The 15,453-nt window shown below is 35.9% G+C and overlaps 1 protein-coding gene across 5 annotated transcripts in view; it reads left to right on the forward strand.

Annotated features, from left to right (window-relative positions):
• Positions 1–15,453, forward strand: part of DPH5 (diphthamide biosynthesis 5) — an 85,857-nt gene that overhangs the window by 29,565 nt on the left and 40,839 nt on the right. For 4 of the 5 annotated variants that reach the window (XR_009257910.1, XM_058716404.1, XM_058716401.1 and 1 more), the window contains exons 6-8: positions 1,952–1,991; positions 3,456–3,559; positions 8,014–8,139. Coding sequence is in view for 4 of the 5 variants with exons in the window: in XM_058716404.1 (XP_058572387.1) it covers positions 1,952–1,991; positions 3,456–3,559; positions 8,014–8,139 (270 nt within the window). In the remaining variant the exon portion in view is untranslated. Of the gene's footprint in view, positions 1–1,951; positions 1,992–3,455; positions 3,560–6,259; positions 7,512–8,013; positions 8,140–15,453 lie in introns of those variants that run through there. The other variant, XM_058716403.1, reaches the window with a different exon arrangement.

Here is a 15,453-nt window from a genome sequence, read left to right on the forward strand (position 1 = left end):
CAAACAAGGCTAAACAATATATCTTCCTTGCTCCATTAACAAAAACAGGAACAAGGTGTGAAGTGTAAGATATGATTTCAAATCCTCAAACCGTACATCTCATCATTTAATCATCTGGAATGCTCATCATTTAAATTAGTATATATTTATTGAATGCCTGCTGTGGTCCAGACCCTGTAGGGATTAGTGAGAATATACCATGTTAGGATACTACAGAGAATTTAAAATTTACTTGAAAAGACCAGATGTATATGATGTAATTAAAGATTAATAAAATATAGTAATAACTATATAGATATTTCAAAGAACAAAGAGCTTTTGAGGGGAAGTTAACATAGGCTTTATGAAGGAGTTGGGACTTATGTTATTTCAGGGGTAGTTTAAGATAGGCTGGTGTGTGGGTAATAGTAGAGCCACATGAATAAATTGATTCAGTAGACTTTTATGGAATATCTGTTGGGTACTTTGCATTATGCAGGGTGCTGGCACTAAGGTGAAAAGGAGATGCTTACCTTTAGCAAGTAGAAGTAGAAAGGAATAATTCTGGCCTGTGTGAAGGCAAGGGAGAAGTAGTAAGACTGGTCTGGCTTGATATTAAATATTTCATAATGTAGTCTTATGTTCGATCAAAAAGCATTTGCCTGTAAAAATTCTCCCCAGCCCTCTTCATACTTAAAACCAGCTTCTATAGAGCAGATCATTTAAAAAGTTAAAATACTAAAAACTCAACAACATTTCAGAACCTCAAGGTGAATGAACTAAATGAATGTGTTGAATTTTTAAAAATCTTGCAGGTACCATATAAAGGAAGTCTACGTCTGTTAATTGTATTGCAGGCCATTTTCAATAACTGATATTGCATTTTTTCTTATATGTGCTAGACAAATGGAAAAATTAAATAATGGTATTTCGAACCTGAAAGGTACATTCACCACCGGTTCCAAGAACATTTACAAATACTTACAAGGGCTTAACCTCTGCTGTATTTTCCTAGGAAACTCTTTAGTCTCCTTCATAAGAAAAACTTTGATAATCACTTAGGAAAGCTGTAGAAATCCAACAAAAAGACCCTTCAGTTGCAGTGTATTTATTTTTGCAAAAGCAGACTTTGGCTGAACCATTTGTTTTTAGCATGTAGAACAGGAAGCAGCTGTTGCTCTTGCTGTTGTATACTGAGTTCCTGTGAGGATGTGGAGTGATTGTGCTTTTTTACCTTTTACCAAACTGTTTGGCTGAGCATCAGTGATTAAGAAGTAAAAGGAATCAAGGATTTGTGACACTTGCATTTCAAGCTTCATGAGAGCAGAGATTATGTGTGTTCTGGCCTCTGTGGTAGCCCCATACCTGGCAGTCAGTGCTTGGGAAAGCGCTGTTTATGAATATTGAGTATTAAAGGGTTTATTTATAAGTTATTAGACATGCCTTAACCATTCACAAGAGAGCAAAGGTTTCTTTTCAAAATGTGGTGAAAGTTTTCTTCTGTTACATTACATGCATTAGAGCTTACGTTCTAGTGCCCGAAAAATAGGTTAAGAATAGGAACATAAGAAGACTTCTCAGTTGGGTCTATGCACTTACCAGCTAGTAGAAATGAACACAAAGATTTGGATTAGCTGTTTGGTAGTATATATGCCAATATTTATCTGACTCTTTCCTGTATCTTCTTTTCCAAGAGGAAATTAGGTGCTTTCAGGATGGTCTTAGGGCCAACCTCGTGTTTGTTTTCTAACTAATGACCTTTACACACCACAAGCTTCCATTCTTCTGTATATTTCTATAAAAAAGTAGATGGATACAAGTGTGACGGAAGAATGACATGAGCTCTGAAATTACTATTTCGGAGACTTGACAAAAACGCTTCCCCCAAATTTAAATGACTCTACCGAAGTTGACACACAGGGTTTTGGATAAAGTAGTTAATTAAAAGAGAACTATTTTTCACTTCCTACAGACATCAAAGTAAAGGAGCAGTCTTTGGAAAATCTAATCAAGTAAGTTCTTACTCTGAGAATGCTTATGTCTGTTTCTAATTCCTTATACAATAAATTCTACGTAAAGGACATGGGTTCTAAAGATTGTTGAAAATTAGCTTTCCTTAACTGGTAAAAACTAATCACCTCATCTTATGACGTGAAAAGCAGTGTGATAGAGTGGAAATAGCAATAGATCTCATGGATTCAGGACCGTGACAGTGGTTGACACCTAATAGGCACTCTGTAAATATTTGTGGTATGAATTAATGAATTGGTGGTCAGAAGAAGACGTGCATTTGAGTCCTGAGTCTGCCTCTGGTTATGTGCTCTTAGGCAAGCTACTTTGGTTTCTGAGTCTTCTTTTCCTCCTATGTGTGATGAGTGCTAAAATCCTTTTTTTGCTTATTGAGGCAATGTGCAGTACAGTAGCTACTACCCACATATAATTAATGAGCACTTGAAAAATGGCTAATGTAATTGAGAAACTGCCTTTATAATTTAATTTTAATTAATAAAAATACTCAACTTAGTTATTAAAAAAGTATATTTGGAGTAACTTCACTGTGTAAATCTTTTGCAACCATGAATTTTATGAAATTTAAATAAAGATTAAGTATTTCCAATGAAAATTTAACACTTGAATTAATGCTATAAGTATGAAATAACAGATGTCAAAAACTTAGTACAAAAATAATCTCTTTAATAATTTTTATAGGAGTAAATGTTGAAATACAACATTGTGGATATAGTGGGTAAAATAGTATTGTTAAAATTAATTTTGCCTTTTTTTTTTTTTTACTTTTGTTAATGTGACTACTAGAAAATTTGAAACTCTGTGGTTTGCATCATATTTCTCTTGGACAGTGCTGACTTTGAGAATTTTTTTGGGAGTCAGTAAGATAATCTGTATGAACTGTTTTGTAAGCTATGAAAACAGTATTTTTATTATGATCATGGGCAAATGTGGTAGGCTTTGAGGTATCAGAAGTAAACATATCTAACCCTCCAAGATTTTTAGATATTTACCACTTTAGTTTACTTTTCTTAGAGGAAGAAGTGAAAAGAGGAATATGTGGTTTAAACATGGTAATAAAAATGAACACGATAGAACCTGGTTAAGCCAGGATCTAGAACAAATTGCTGCTTATTTTGAACTGTTTTTGCCTGGGTTATCACTTTAAATAAAAGTAACTTTGATTTAGACATTTATCATTAAGTTGTTGGACTTTTATTTCTGCCAGCATTTCGGTGAGATCAGAGGACACTTGAAGTAGAACAATGAAAAAAGCTTAAACTTAAACAATTATGGTATTCATGTTTTAGTGTATACTTAAATGGGTAATGTGTGAATGCTTCAAACCATATAATTAGACCATATAATTAGACTGTGGTACCTGAGTATTCCTGGGGGAATAACTGCATTAAAAATGTGTTATGTAATTTCATGGCTGAGGACAGTGGCATCTAGTTTTATATTTACAGGGGAAGGAAGATCTATGAACCTCCTCGGTATATGAGTGTAAATCAAGCAGCCCGGCAGCTTCTGGAGATTGTTCAGAATCAACGAATACGAGGAGAAGAGCCAGGTACTCAAGGCCCTAAAAGGGTTCTCATGTTTCCCCACTGCTGTACTGAGATGTGCACATGGTATAACTTCACACACCTCCCACTTCTGAAGTGAGGTTCAGTGTGCTTGCATAGTACTTTTTCTTGTCTTTTTTTTTTTTTTTTTCAGTTTTCACTTAAATTTCATAGGCTAAAAGTAGTACTGAAGGAAAAATAATGGAGTTCTTCCTAGGAACATTAATACCATTCAAGAAAGTGAGGATTTTTCACAGATTGACAGTAAATCAGGTCTAATGTAAACATGTTAATAAATACATAGGTAAAATGCAGAACTTCCTTTTTAGCCTAAATTTATGGTAAGATCTATCCTGCAAAAATATACTTATTCTGCTTTTTCTCTTTGTTCTCACTGAGACTGGGGGTAGTTTTCCTCAGGATAAAAACAAGAGAATTTATCCTTATATTCATAATATCTAGACACAGTACGTGGTATATTATAAAATGTTTGTCATCAGTAAATCTTTATTGAGAGATTCTTTTTTTTTTAATGTTTATTTTTACTTTGTGTGTGTGTGTGTGTGTGTGTGTGTGTGTGTGTGAGAGAGAGAGAGAGAGAGAGAGAGAGAGAGGCAGAGTGAGAACTGGGGAGGGACAGAGAGAAGGAGAGACACAGAATCTGAATCAGGCTCCAGGCTCTGAGCTGTCAGCACAGAGCCCGATGAGGGGCTCGAACTCAACAGACCGCAAGATCACGACCTGAGCCAAAGTCAGACCCTTCACAGACTGAGCCACCCAGGTGCTCCATTTATTGAGAGGTTTTTAAAAGAACTTGTCATTATATTCTGTTGTAAGTTGCTGACTGCCTTTGAGCACCAATCTCTTTTTTTTTTTTTTTTTAATTTTTTTTTTCAACGTTTTTTATTTATTTTTGGGACAGAGAGAGACAGAGCATGAACGGGGGAGGGGCAGAGAGAGAGAGAGACACAGAATCGGAAACAGGCTCCAGGCTCCGAGCCATCAGCCCAGAGCCTGACGCGGGGCTCGAACTCACGGACCGTACCGCGAGATCGTGACCTGGCTGAAGTCGGCCGCTTAACCGACTGCGCCACCCAGGCGCCCCGAGCACCAATCTCTTGATAGAAAAAATACATAAGAGATTCTTGAATGACTGTTGCTTATTTTTTTTCTCATTAGTAGGTCTCATTAAAGTTATGAAACAAATAATTTGCAAGGGTATTCCATATCCATAATTTTGTACACTTAAGCCTAAACTTGCATGCCTGCTTGTCCTTGTAGATATAATTGTCCCATTTTTTAAACATGTATTTCTTTATTTTAAGAGAGAGTGAGTGAGCAGGGGAGGGGCAGAGAGAGAACGAGACAGAGAATCCCAAGCAAGCTTTGCACTGCCAGCTTGGAGCCCACCTTGGGGCTTGAACTCACAAATCATGAGAACATGCCCTGAACCGAAATCCAGAGTCAGACGCTTAACCACCTGAGCCACCCAGGTGCCCCTCATTTGCCCCATTTTGATCATTGTTCAATCAAGACAGCTTTCCCAACTAAATAAAATCATGAAAAGGTCAGCACTTAAAAACATAAGTAATGTCATTATGCCCATTATTTGTTAAGGGCTCTGTAATTTATTAAATACTTTCATGTCTGTTATCTCAACCCTTACAACTGCCATTTAAGAAAGATAGTATTATGTTTTGAAAAATGAAAAGAAAACTGAAGTTTGACATAGGTGATTATGTGGCCAAGCAAAAATTCAAATCTGTGTATTTATCTCATACTCCTCTTGTTTTTCTAGTATACCTTGGTCACTGGGAACATATATCAAGCAATTTATTAAAAATATAGGCAGGTTTGGAGCACCTGGGTGACTCAGTCAGTTAAGTGTCTGACTCTTGATTTCAGCTCAGGTCATGATCTCATGTTTCTTGAGATCAAGCCATGTCAGGCTCCACATTAAGCATAGAGCCTGCTTGGGATTTTCTCTCTCTCTCTCTCTCTCTCTCTCTCTCTCTCTCTCTCTCTCTCTCTCTCTCTCCCCCTCCCCCAATCTCACTCTCTCAAAATAAATAAACTTTAAATATTCATAAGTGCCTTAAAAAAATATATATATATATATTTGGGCAGATAATAAACATTGTTCACTCAGAAGCTATATAAAGACAAATGCTGGGGCACCTGGGTGCTTAGTTTGTTAAACGTCTGACTTCAGCTCAGGTCGTGATCTCACGGTTCATGAGTTCGAGCCCTGCATCAGGCTCTGCGCTGACAGAGCAGAGCCTGCCAGAGATTCTTGTCTCGCTCTGTCTCTGTCCCTCCCCTGCTCATGTGCACATGTTCTTTCTCTCCTCTCAAAATAAATAAACATTAAAAACAAAATAAAGACAAATGCTAATCAGTTGTAAAGAGTATGGATATAGGCAATTGTTTATCAAATCCTGAAAACTTAAACTAGGGCAAGCCTTTGGAATTCCAAAAGGGTAAAGTTAGGAAGAACTGCTTTATATGTCAGGTAGTGCATATAATTTAGAAAAGCCTTAGGGTAAATCAATAGATAATTGGTGTGTAATATGTGACTAAGGAGATTTAAGATATTCAGGGCTTCTTTAAGTGTACTTTTGGTACTAATGTTCATTTTAATGTTGGACAGGATAATGCAATTGCTGATTTGAATGGCAGTATCTTTTTCTTCTTCTTCTTAATAGCAGTCACCGAGAAGACACTCTGTGTTGGCTTAGCCAGGGTTGGAGCTGAGGACCAGAAAATTGCAGCAGGCACTTTGCAGCAAATGTGTACTGTGGACTTGGGAGGACCGTTACACTCTTTAATTATCACAGGAGACAACATGCATCCATTGGAGATGGAGATGCTAAGTCTGTTTTCCATACCAGAAAATAGCACAGCATCCTAAAGCATTGATGGAATGGAAGCATAGACATTTTCTATTGTTAGATGTTAGTTTCAGTCATATATGCACATACCCGTATTTGTATAATGAACAGTTCTTTTGGTGTACCTAATAATTATAAAACAAGTGACCAAGAAGAAAGATCTTGACTCAATAATACTTAGTTTCCTGTGGCAGTGAGTTTTTTCCTTATGACATCATCATCTGTTGCTGCTATTTTGGTGATTTTTGAGGATGTACACACATGGAGCAGACCAAGCCTGAAAACTTGCGGACAGATATTCATATTGTTATTTAAAAACAGTTTTTACTTATGAAATGAGTTTATACAATGTGGAACTTTCTTCTTTTTTAAAAGTCAGCTGTGCTGACCACAAGATGAATTGTCCTGACAGTAGTTGGTATTAGTGCTTTAAGCAGAGGTGGGAAGAGTAAGTACCACCCAACCGTCCTCTTACTTAAAGCTCAGCTGAGTACATGCCACAAAATGACATCTTTCTGAATTGCCTTGTCTTGTTTAGCTGACACTTTAATTATGTGGTTCATATTCTGCTGTATTTTGGAGGTTATATAATTGTTGAATTATAAATGTTCAGCCAGCCATGTACAGTTGCTGTTTGGTTTTAAATAGCATCTTTCACATCCAAGTGGACAAATGGAAAACTTAATGACTATAAAATATGGCTTTAAAAAATTTAAATTTGAAGACATTGGGTTAGGCAAGATTTGTCATATCACTTAACTCAGTAATATGCCACCATATGTATGTAAGTAGTCACATTCTTTTTCCTAGTTATAAACAGCTCTGCATTTATAATATTTCATGACTACTGTAGATCTTGTACTTTTTGTTCATAACAGAAATAGCTTTACTAGATGCTAGTTTGGTTGGTCTAACTCTAAATATTTCCATGGCTTAATCAACCATAGCTTAAATTTTGTTAAATTCATTGGAAGTTGAACATATACTTCCCTACTTCCTGGGAGCATTAATTAACAAGAGATTATTCTGACTTATTTTGTTTGAGATAAAAGGTATTTTAAATATATATGAAGTATTCTGTTTTTAATCTGTTACATAAAAAGGGAGAGAGCCAAGGACATTTAAGTACCAGTTCTGTGTTGTTTTCTTCTGAGGCATTAAAGCAAGCATTGAAGAATTATATAAGGCAGGACTTCTGGCTTTGGTAATGGTGGAATAGCTTGTAATGTACAAGCCCTCCCAATTATAAACTCTGGGAAAAACATAACTGTCTGAAGACACTGGGGAATGACCAAAAGCAGGCTGAGAACTATACTTATATATAGCTTTTTCCCTCAGGCCATTCCCCAGTCTGTCTGGTAAGGGATGGCTAGAATTCAAGAGAAGGCTAGAATTCAAGAGTTTTATTGGCTTGAGGTGTCAGAGAAATTGGGGGCTGCTAGAGGAGCTGTAAAGTGAGGAGGAAATTCTAGAAATGGAGATGGCACTGAAGGAGGAGCCAGCCTTACAGTCTGTATACAAATCTCCTCTTAATTCTTTGGCTAACTGCTGAATTATGCTTTGTACAGGGGAAGACTCCATGAACCTGGTGGAAAGCCATAGCTGGAAGGCTGAAAAATCTGAGCAAAGTTTGTTGCTCTGTATTGCAAGGGAAAACAGTTTTGAGTTTGAATCCCGTCAAGTTAGAAGGCTTGGTAAGCACTTTAGGCTTTCTGTCAAATCTCTAGAATGGCTGTGTATTAGAAGAGACCATGCCCAGGACTAAGGATTTGCCTAAAACTAAAGACAAAACCTTTAACATAATGTAAAATCAATCCTCCATGAAATCAAGGTGATTAGTCTATAATTTAACTGCCTGCTGGAACAAATCTTAACACTTCTAGGGCATGATAACAAATTGAGTCTCTTTAGCATATCAACAGTGACTAGGAACAATAGTTGTAATGAATGTATATAGATGAGTGCTGTCAGAGAAATGGAAGCAAAAACCCAAATGGTTGGACATAACAGCAGAGTGCAGATGACAGGTGGATAGAAATTGTCCTGATGAATAAAGGCTAAAATATAACTGGAAAGAAGAAAACAGCACAGTGCTTCAAAGTCATGGGGGGCAGTATTCAGCAGTCCAATGCATATGTAATTCAATTCCCAGAAGGAGAAGAGAGAGAAAATAGGGCAGAAAAATTATGAGTAGGTGAAGATCAAAATTTTCCCAAGTTTGGTGAAACTATCAGTACATAGATCCAGTAAGCTCAGTGAACTCCAAACAGAATAAATGTAAAGAAAACAAGACCTAACACATCATACCTAAAACCGATGAGAACCAAAGATAAGAGAAAAATCTTAAAAGCAACCGAGAGTGGTAGTAGGGAACCCACTACACACAGGGGAGCAATAAATGTTGGGCTGCTTCACCTCAGAAACCGTGGAGGTCATGAGACAGAAGAAAGACATCTGTAAAGTACTGAAATTAAAAAGTAAAACCAAACCAAATCTTACCAGTCCAGAGTGACAGAGTTCTTACGTTTTATTTAAAGCAGCGGAATACTAATTGTAGACTGATCAGGTCTATGTAGGTTATGTATTGAAATCTTTTGGCAACTGCAATAAAGAAGAAAGGCAGAAGTAAAAAAAAAAAATTAGAGGAATTAAAATTGAATACTGAAAGATATATGATTCATCAAAAAAAAAAAAGGCAAGAAAGGAGGAAATATAGGTACAAAATATATAGGACAAATAGAAAAATTGCAAAATGATAGACCTAAATTTAACCAAATCAGTAATTACTTAAATGTAAACCAAACACTCCAATTAAAAGAACTAGATTTTTTTAAAGGTCCAACTATATGTTGTCTATAAGAGAGTTAAACTTTAAGTGTAAAGACACAATATGAAAGTAAAAGAATGGGGGAAAAACAGACTATACAAACAGAAAACAAAAGAAAACAAGTGGCTCTATTAATAGAAGATAAAATAGACTTCAAAAGGAGTATAATGGAGATAAAAAAGGACTTTTCATAAAGAAAGGATAGTTCATCAAGAAGACAAAATCCTAAAGGTATATTCCTTGAATACCAGCTTTAAGGTACATGAGGCAGAAACTAACAAAAGGGAGATACAGCCATATCTATAATCAGAGTTGAGGATTTTAACAACCTCTTGGCAACTAATAGGCAAAACATTAGCAAAAATACTGACAGTTTGAACAAAAACCATTTGCACCCAACTGATACTGAAAGATCACTACACCCAATAGTGGTAGAATAGACCTTATTTTCAAGCATGTATGAAACACTCAGCAAAGTAGACCATGTGCTTGGCTATTAAATTAAAAGTCACCAGGGACGCCTGGGTGGCTGGGTCGGTTGAGCGTCCGACTTCGGCTCAGGTCACGATCTCACAGTCTGTGAGTTCGAGCCCCACGTCAGGCTCTGTGCTGACAGCTCAGAGCCTGGAGCCTGCCTCGGATTCTGTGTCTCCCTCTCTCTCTGCCCCTCCCCCATTCACACTCTATGTTTCTCAAAAACAAACATTAAAAAAAATTTTTTTTAAATCACTATCACTAACAAAAAGATGTCTAGAAAAGTCCCAAATATTTGGAAATAACATTTATTTTAACTGAATAAAAACAATATTAAATATGAAAATTTGTGGGATGCAGGTAAAGCAGTTCTTAGAAATTTATAGCTTTGGAAATCTATATTAGAAGACAAGTTTTAAAATCAATGATATGTTTCCATCTTAGCTAGAAAAAAAAGTGTGTAAAAACTAAGTAGAAGAAAGGAAATACTGAACATCACAGCAGAAATCAGTGAAATAGAAAATGGTCAAACAATAAAATTAACAAAGCCAATGGAATGTCAAAAATTTTGAAGGCTAACAACAGTAAAAGTTGCAAGGATATGGAGTAACTGAAATTTGCCTGCTGTTGGGAAGAATATAAATGGGCATAACTACTTTGGAAAGTAGTTTTCAGTTTCTTGTAAATTAAACCCATGAACTAGTAAAATCAGTTCTAGGTATTTACCCAAAAGAAATGAAAACATTGACAAAACAATTGCATAAGAATGCTTTTAACTTTATATATTTATTCGCTTATAGCCCCAAACTAGAACCAAGCCATATGTCCAGTAGGAGAATAGATTTTAAAATTCGCTGTATTTTACAATGGAATATTAATTGGCAATAAAAAAGAATGAACCATTGACTCCTACAACATGAATTAATTTTAAAAACATGGTAGCAACAGGAAAAAGTAGTCACAAGAAAATAGTATTTGCCTATGGAGAGAATGAAGATTGACTGGCTGGGTATAATAGGGAACCTGAGGTAATGGAAATATTCTGTATCTTGATTGGGTGTTGGTTGTATGGGTATAAACATTTACCAAAATTCATTCAAATATATACATTTAGGATCTGTGCATTTTTCTGTATTAGGATTGTCAGATCAAATAAAATATCCAGTTAAATTGAATTTCAGATAAACGTGTGTGTGTGTGGGTGGGTGTGTGTGTGTTTACATACACAGAGGTCTATATATATATATTCAGAACAAGTATGTCCCATTCCATATTTGGGACACATTTATACTACAAATGATTACTTGAAGTGAAATGTTACTGGGATCCTTTATTTATTTATTTATTTATTTATTTATTTATTTATTTATTTATTTTTGCTAAATCTGGTGACACTATTCTGTATGTAATTTCACCTCAATTTAAATGAAATTGTAAAATGAAAAATGTGTATTATTCATCAGCAGAAAAAGGAACAATACTATTTTTGGTCTGTCATGAAATGCCAGTGTTTGGTAGTTAAATTAGAAACACCTGAACACTACATTCATTTGTTTGTTTAGTTTTTAGCTCTTTAAATTCTCAGTGAATCCACCCTTATAATCTAGACACAAAAGTTTCATCACCAAAAAAACTTCTTCCCACTATACCTATATATTCATGCCTCTACCCATCCACTTCTTACCAATTATAGATATAGATATAGATATATGCACATACATACATATGAATGTTAAAACATTCACATTTAGGTTTTTATGTGACATGAGTTTTAATTTTTCTGGAGTTAGGAGTGGGATTCCTGGTCATATGGTAGATGCACATTTAATTTCACAAAAATTTTCGAAAACGATTTGCAGAGTAGCTCTATCATTTTGCATTCCCACCAGTATTATGAAAGAGTTCCTGTTGCTCTGTATCTTTGCCAGCATTTCTTACTGGCAATATTTTCTATTTTAGCTATTCTGGTAAGTGTGTTGTGGTATGTCATCATAGTTGTGTTTTTTTTGTTTTGTTAATATATGAAGTTTATTGTCAAATTGGTTTCCATACAACACCCAGTGCTCATCCCAAAAGGTGCCCTCCTCAATACCCATCACCCACCCTCCTCTCCCTCCCACCCCCCATTAACCCTCAGTTTGTTCTCAGTTTTTAAGAGTCTCTTATGCTTTGGCTCTCTTCCACTCTAACCTCTTTTTTTTTTCCTTCCCCTCCCCCATGGGTTTCTGTTAAGTTTCTCAGGATCCACATAAGAGTGAAAACATATGGTATCTGTCTTTCTCTGTATGGCTTATTTCACTTAGCATCACACTCTCCAGTTCCATCCACGTTGCTACAAAGGGCCATATTTCGTTCTTTCTCATTGCCCTGTAGTACTCCATTGTGTATATAAACCACAATTTCTTTATCCATTCATCAGTTGATGGACATTTAGGCTCTTTCCATAATTTGGCTATTGTTGAGAGTGCTGCTATAAACATTGGGGTACAAGTGCCCCTATGCATCAGTACTCTTGTATCCCTTGGGTAAATTCCTAGCAACTACTGGGAAGAGGAAACAACCAACAAAACTAAAAGGCAACCAACGGAATGGGAAAAGATATTTGCAAATGACATATCGGACAAAGGGCTAGTATCCAAAATCTATGAAGAGCTCACCAAACTCCACACCCGAAAAACAACCCAGTGAAGAAATGGGCAGAAAACATGAAAAGACACTTCTCTAAAGAAGACATCCAGATGGCCAACAGGCACATGAAAAGATGCTCAACGTCACTCCTCATCAGGGAAATACAAATCAAAACCACACTCAGATATCACCTCACACCAGTCAGAGTGGCCAAAATGAACAAATCAGGAGACTATAGATGCTGGAGAAGATGTGGAGAAATGGGAACCCACTTGCACTGTTGGTAGGAATGCAAATTGGTGCAGCCACTCTGGAAAACAGTGTGGAGGTTCCTCAAAAAATTAAAAATAGACTACCCTATGACCCAGTCATCATAGTTTTAATTTGCATTTCCCTAGTGGATAATGATGTTAACCTCTTTTCACATGCTTATTAATCATTTTTGTATCCTATTTAATGAAGCATCCATTTCATGTCGTTTGCCTACTTTTAATTTGGATTGTTTTCTTATGGTTAAGTTTTAAACATTCTTTACATATTCTGGACACAAGTCTTTGCCAGATACGTGATTTGCAAATATTTTCTCCAAGTCCATAGCTTGTCCTCTTATTCCCTCAACCATGTCTTTAGTAAAAACAAAAGTTTTTCATTTTGATGAAATCAAAATCGAGAGTATCAGTATTTTCTTGTGTGGATCATGTTTTTTTGTTACAATGTCTAAGAACCCATCATCAAACTGAAAGACACATTTTATCCTATGCTTTCTTATAGTTCTGCATTTTACATTTAGATCTAGATTTAGAGTTAATTTTTGTATGAAGTGTAAGTTTTAATGGAAAGGATCCTTTTTTTTTTCTTTTTTGCATATGTCAATTACTCCAGCACCATTAGTTTTTTTAAAAAAGACTATCCTTTCTCTGTTGAATTGTTTTAGCACCATTGCCAAAAATCGGTTGGCCATATTTGTGTGGATCTTTTTGCTGTTATGTTGATATATGTCTCTCCCTTCTGTGATACCACACTGTCTTGATTACTTTAGGTTTATGGTAAATCTTAAAAATAGGTAGTGTGATTCCTCTAATTTTCTTCTTTTTTCAAAACTGATCTATTCTAGTTCTTTTGCCTTTCCATATGAATGTTAGAATGAACTTGTTGACATCTGTAATAAAACCCATGAGATTTTGATTGCATTTATTTGATTATGATGCATTTAGGTGTGGATATTTTGGGGTTTGACCTTTTTGGAGTTTGCTTAGCCTCTTGAATCTATAGGTTAATGTCACCAAATTTGGCAAGTTTTCAGCCATTATTTCAAATATTTTCCCAGCACTGTATGCAGAATCCTTTCTTTCCAGGACTGATAACATGAGTGTTAGACATTTCTTATTGTCCCACAGATCTCTGAGCTCTTTTCCTTCCTTCCTTCCTTCCTTCCTTCCTTCCTTCCTTCCTTCCTTCCTTCCTTCCTTCCTTCCTTTTTTCCTTTTTTCTGGCTGTTATTCTCTGCCATTCAGAATAGATAATTTGTTTTAAGTTTATTGATTTATTTAGTAACCTCTACACCGTGTGGGTCTTGAACTCACAACCCCAAGATCAAGAGTTTCATGTTCTTCTGACTGAGCCAGCCAGACATCCCTAGAGTGGATAAGTTTTATTGATCTGTCTTCAATCAAGTTCATTAACTCTTACCTCTGCTGCATTTGCTTTCGAATCCATTTGTATGTGTGTTTTTAAATTTGAGTTACTGTTCTAATACTTCCATTTGTTTTTTATATATTTTATTTTGTTTTAATATTTATTGCAAGATTATTTCTGATGGCTTATTCAAGTATTTTTATAATAGCTGCTGTAAAGTCTTTCTCAGATAATTCCAATATTGATGTCATCTCAGCCTCATCTATTATTTTTCTAACATAAGTTGAAATTTTTGTGGCACTTTGCAGGGTAATTTTTGATTATAGTATGGACATTGTAAATATTATTTTAGAAGATTCATTCTAGATCTTGCTTAGATTCTATGGAGAATGCCAATCTATTTATTCTAACAGGCAGTCAACCTGGTTAGGTTCAGGTTGCAATAACCAGTCTACCTGTGGTCTATGGTTCCAGTGTCAGTTCACTTTTCAAGGATTGCGGTTCTCTTTGGATCTATTTCAAGTTTGTGCTACTCAGTGTGGGACCTAGACAGTCTGGGACCTAGTTGATTGGATAGTTTAGTTCTGAAGGTGTTTTGGTATGCTGAGTAGGAGCAGATCCGAGCATTAGTGACTTGAGCATGTCCCTTGGGGTTTGTAAACAACTTTATGAGATTGCTTTCCTGTGCCCCTCCCATTCCATGACCTCTCTGCCACTTCCTCATTTTCAGTCCTCTGCCAGAAACTTGGGGTTCTAGTTACTCTATTCTGTTGCTGTCTGTCTCAGAGCTTCATGATTGAGCCTACATCCTGACCCATGTGGAGGGACAGAAAGAAAAAAAGCAACAGGGGGTTGCTCTATGCTTTTGAAGCCACAGCTCTAGTAAACAGAGAAAAATTCCCTCCTCTTGCTGGTAGCTATTGTGGATTTCCATGGTTTTTGGTCACCACTACAGAATTGCTTGGAGGAAGTCTCTGGAAGCCAATAAGAAGCCTTTGCTTCAACTATTATTATTACAAGTGTAGTAACTTTGTTTTGTTGTGAAGTTCTGTAGAAATCTATCATCTGTGTACAAAGTATTGCTCAAGAGGAAGTAGTATGATGCACATACAGGACAGATAACCCCTGTAAAGTTGGACAACAGTCTGACCTCACTTAATGCCTAGGGTGGGAAGAGTGATGGCTAATCAGATAGATATTTATCATTTTGGAAGTGGTATGTTATTTTCAAAAGTCCAAGCCAAATAGTAGGGTTTTAATTGATGTGAAACTGTACTAAGATTAGATATGAATCTGAATTTCATGTTTATTTATATAGTGTCACTCTTTTAAAATACTGTTATCTGCCTACATTCAGGAAATACTTTCAAATGCTTTTGTTTTTTTAAATTTTTTTGTTTTTAATTCTTTGATTTTAGCAGTGGCTTGCAGTTTACTTAACAGT

The sequence above is a fragment of the Neofelis nebulosa genome, chromosome 2, assembly GCF_028018385.1.
Source record: "Neofelis nebulosa isolate mNeoNeb1 chromosome 2, mNeoNeb1.pri, whole genome shotgun sequence".
In the NCBI taxonomy this organism is placed as follows: Eukaryota; Metazoa; Chordata; class Mammalia; order Carnivora; family Felidae; genus Neofelis; species Neofelis nebulosa.